At 42.4% G+C, this 4,359-nt stretch overlaps 1 protein-coding gene across 1 annotated transcript in view; it reads left to right on the top strand.

The window, feature by feature from the left end:
- The window catches only part of HENMT1 (HEN1 methyltransferase homolog 1), an 18,210-nt gene that overhangs the window by 3,930 nt on the left and 9,921 nt on the right, over positions 1-4,359 (top strand). The window contains exons 2-3 of the mRNA XM_018568991.1: positions 1,644-1,756; positions 2,595-2,729. Coding sequence (XP_018424493.1) covers positions 1,644-1,756; positions 2,595-2,729 — 248 coding nt within the window. The remainder of the gene's footprint in view (positions 1-1,643; positions 1,757-2,594; positions 2,730-4,359) is intronic.

The raw sequence follows: 4,359 nt of genomic DNA, 5'->3' as shown, positions 1-4,359 counted from the left end.
CTATATATATATATATATATATTTATTTATTTATTTTCTTTTGTTTAGACAAATTTGATTGGATTAATTAGTACATACCCCCATCCGATAGTCAAGGAATATTATGAGGCGTTGTACAATGTACATGCTGATTCGCCCCAGGCCACAACACTCTCAGTTCATTCAGGCCTATCTCAACAAAATGTACTTTTTTTTTAAATAAAGGTTGTTCCTGTGAAAACAAAATTGACTTGTTTTTACAATAAATGGTAAATGTTCAGTATTCATTATAATATATTGTTTTATTTGTTATTAATTCCAGACAAATGGTTTTACACATATGCATACAATTTACTGAATACTGCCTAAGGGCCGGTTCACACCACAAAGTCCGCGTTCCAGAGCATTCGGACTTTGAACGTGGCATGCTCTGGAACGCGGACTTTGTGGCGTGAACCGACCCCAATTGCCAATTTGCTATTCTGTTTGTAAATTACACAACATTTTGACAGTAGAATGTCCTAGGTTCTATTTACTGTTTAATAGGAGCATCCCAGTACATTTGTTGGGTTGCTAGATGAGATTGTATTAGTGAAATATATATATTTAGAGGCATGAATTAATTAGCACTGTTTTCTTTGAGATTTATTGAATAGGAGGACAGTATATATCACTTCATGTTGCTTAGAAATATCCCGGTGCCTTTTTGTTGCTAATACTGTACACTCCTTAGCCATGCCTACATTGTTAGGAGTTTTATATCATTAAAGTGACATTAAAGGCAAACTTTTTTCCCCCTTCCCAATCCTGCTGTAAGGACTTACCTTAAATTATGCCTACCGATGCCTATCCGATCATCTTCTTTACTGTCCTTTTCAGCTGTCCCTGCAGCGCTGGTGCGGGTCTCCGATCCAGCGCTGACTCCTCTGTCCTCTTCTCTGCTGTCCCACGGAGTCTGTGCGGGTGCACGCTGCTCTATAGGCTTACCTTGTGTCTCTCCTCGTTTCCTGGCCGAACATCTGAGGCCCCGTTCACATTGAGCGGTTCGCTAATCGCGCGTTTGTCGCGCGATTTGCATTTTGTGCGATATCGCGCAAATGCTTACGGCTAAATCCGCTCCAAAAAGGGTCCTGCTGTAGCGACACACGACCCGCGACAGCAGGACCCTTTGCCCAATTGAGAAGCATTGGAGAGCGATATCGCGCAGTAAATTGACGCGATATCGCGGGAATTACCGCGCGATAAATCACTCAATGTGAACAGGGCCTCAAGTGCGCATGCGCCCGCTGCAAGATCCTTTGTGGCCGCCCGAGACTCTTCAGATGTTTTAAAAAAAATGTTTTTGCATATATCTACTGCTTGCTTGCAGTAGATATATGCAAAAACACGCAAGGGTTTAATAACCCTTTAAAGCCATCACACCGTTTATAGATGTCTTATAAACCTTCATTTTTCACATTCATATTTAAGGCAGCCATCACTCTAAATGAAGGTTGATTCATGTGTTGTACACTTTCCCCATCTGCCAGTCATCTCCTTTTACTCTTATTCATCAGTTATTTGTGATGAACACAGTAAAGTAATGAAAGTAAGCCCACCTAATGTTTACCTATACAAAGTTGTAGCTGTAGTAGCAATTGATAGCATTCATTTTTACTCTGCAGGTCGCTGACTTAGGATGCAACGAATGTTCTCTTCTTCACAGACTGAGATTCTGGAACTGCATCGAACTTCTAGTTGGTGTGGACATTGATGAAGACACATTAAGAAGAAAACAGTAATTTTTTTCATCTACATTTACAAACATCAGTGGAGTACATTTAAATTCTTTACATTGTTGTTATTTAGGAAGACAATGCATAAGCTTAATTTCATAGTCCAACTTTTACCAAAATAAAAATAAATGCACACCCATTAATAAAAAAAGAAAATGTGCATTTGTTATGTGTTTGCATTGGACCATGCAGATCATTGCACCCGTGATCAGTGGATTGTAGGTGCTGTGCACCGGCTCCTGCTGACTATTCCCCCTGCCCCTGTCCATACCGAGGTGTTGGCTTTTTGTTACGGGAGGGGAGGAAGAATCAATGGACTACAAATGCGGTGATGTCATTGCACTTGTCCTCCATTGAGAACAACAAATCCCTATGCCACAGTGGCAGATGGAACTAATAGTCTCTGCATTCACAGAGCCTGTGAATGGATGAAGCGGTTGTGCGTGTGGGGGGGCCAATTCAAATATATACAGAATCCTGCAGGGAGAGGAATACCAGGGTTCTGGTAAGGGCTGTTTAAGGTCTGCCTGTGTAGCTGCACAAAATGTAAAAAATTACGGAATGCTGTCATTATATGCTGTCAATTATGTGTGTAACATGAAACATGGGCAGAAAAGGAAACGTAGCCTTTGATTTAGTACAGAGAAGTCTATGGTTCTCATATTATTTTACAAGTACAAATTGAAGCACAGGATGTTATAACTTTTGTGAAACGTGGGGGTGTGCTCAAAATTTTTGTAAAAATTGACTGAAACATATCTTTGCCAAAACAAAAAAAACCTCTTTGTATTCAGGAAACTCTTAATGAATACATCTGTTCATATTGTTTTTCTTATTTAGGCATACCCTTACCCCTCTTCCTGCCCATTACCTGAAACCATTGGAAAGGCCATTAACTGTAATACTATACAAGGGCTCTGTGTGTGAGAAGGACCCTGCTCTTCTTGGGTTTGACCTGATTTCATGCATCGAGCTGTAAGTTTTTTCACATGAGAGTGGAAGGAAGCAAATAACAGCTGTGATTTTCTTTTATATTTGTAATTAGTGTACCCATAGACTTGTAAAGCTTAATGAAACAGACCCTGAGGAAAGAGAGTGGGGCCTCAGAAACGTGTCAGCCATTGTACCATTTACTATGTGGCTGCTGGAGGTGTGCTGCGGAGTTCATGCCTTGCAGGTGGCTTTGCCTATTGACTGAATTTGTTTTTACATGCAGGCTCTGTTTCTTTATGCTTTACATTTGCTTCACTTCTGTTTGTACAAGAGCTGCCAGCCTAGTAGCCATTATGTTCAGTGGAGCATATATTTCCTGTGATCTTTTACTAAATACCTTGGTTTAAGAAAACTACATGATCCAGAACTATAGAATCACTACCTGCGGGGAGAGTCACATTTACACTTCCCTCTGCTTACAGCAGGCATGAGACACAGCAGATGTCACACACCGACACTGTACCGAGAGCTGAGCGATCATGTAACTGCTGATCACTCAGCTCACAGTCTTTTCTCTCCATAGGGAGCTGTGAATGTCAGTCACCGCTCCCTGCAGTTGTTCCCCCCTCACATCTCCATTCCTCCAGCACAGACTAGAGGAACAGACAGGGAAAGGGGCGGGCACAGCTGGTACTGGAGAGGCAGAACCAGCTGTCAATCAGGCAACGGTGTGGTCAGACAATATTGTTGAGATCTTTCCCAGCTGCGGTGCGGCTCTGCATTGTGAGCTGATAGCAGCCAATAGTTCGCTATGTCCTCGCAGGAGTACATTAGTAAATATATTCCTGCGACCCAATAAAGAAGGAAAGCCAAAAAAGGTTTGACTTGACTTCTCTTTTATCTTATGAACTTGTTTTCTCATAAGAATAAAGCAAACTGAACTCTTCGCTACAGATATATACTTCAGCTATCTGCATTATTTAAATCTAGTGCTACCAAAGCATCATGCTATGGCAAAAGGTAAATTAAAAGCGTATCTAAACCCCAATACAGAAATGTCACATTTTGCAGCTTGCCAGTTCTTAGCTGCATTCGTTTTACTTTTGAGGGCCTGTTCACACGACGTCCGTTTTGTGTGCTGACCGACTCCTTACGCTGCTGCACTCAAAATGCATCCTAATGTATCCCTATGTGTTTTATGGGCTCCAGTTCTCACGTGCGCAGTCCGTTCAGCTTACGACAGAAAAAATACTGCATGTCACATTTTGTCCGGTCCGGAAACGGTCAGGAAACGCAAACGCCTCCAAAACGCATCAAAAACGCACTGCACTGCAGCTAACATACTAACAGCCCCACTCCAGCAAAAGCGCGGCCAAAACGTGTCAAAAACGCACTGCATCAGTCTGTAGATCCGCACCTGATCAGGACCTGATATCATGTGAACAGGCCCTGAAGGCTTCAGTTCCCTTTATTTTCACCTGGTGATCCTGCAGATGACACACACTTCTTGTCCCTCCATGTCTACAAATCTTCTCCACTGTATCTTTGATGGGATCCATTGTTGTTATATAGCAGGGGTGCCCACAAGGTCAATCGCGATCTACCAGTCGATCGCGTAGCGATCACTGGTAGTTCGCCATGTCCTCTCCTCCCGCCGCTTCTCTGGATCCCC

Source organism: Nanorana parkeri, unplaced genomic scaffold (assembly GCF_000935625.1).
Source record: "Nanorana parkeri isolate BGI_ZX_2015 unplaced genomic scaffold, ASM93562v1 scaffold1271, whole genome shotgun sequence".
NCBI lineage: Eukaryota > Metazoa > Chordata > Amphibia > Anura > Dicroglossidae > Nanorana > Nanorana parkeri.
Note: the sequence above shows the minus strand (reverse complement) of the source record. Positions and strands in the feature narration are given on the sequence as shown.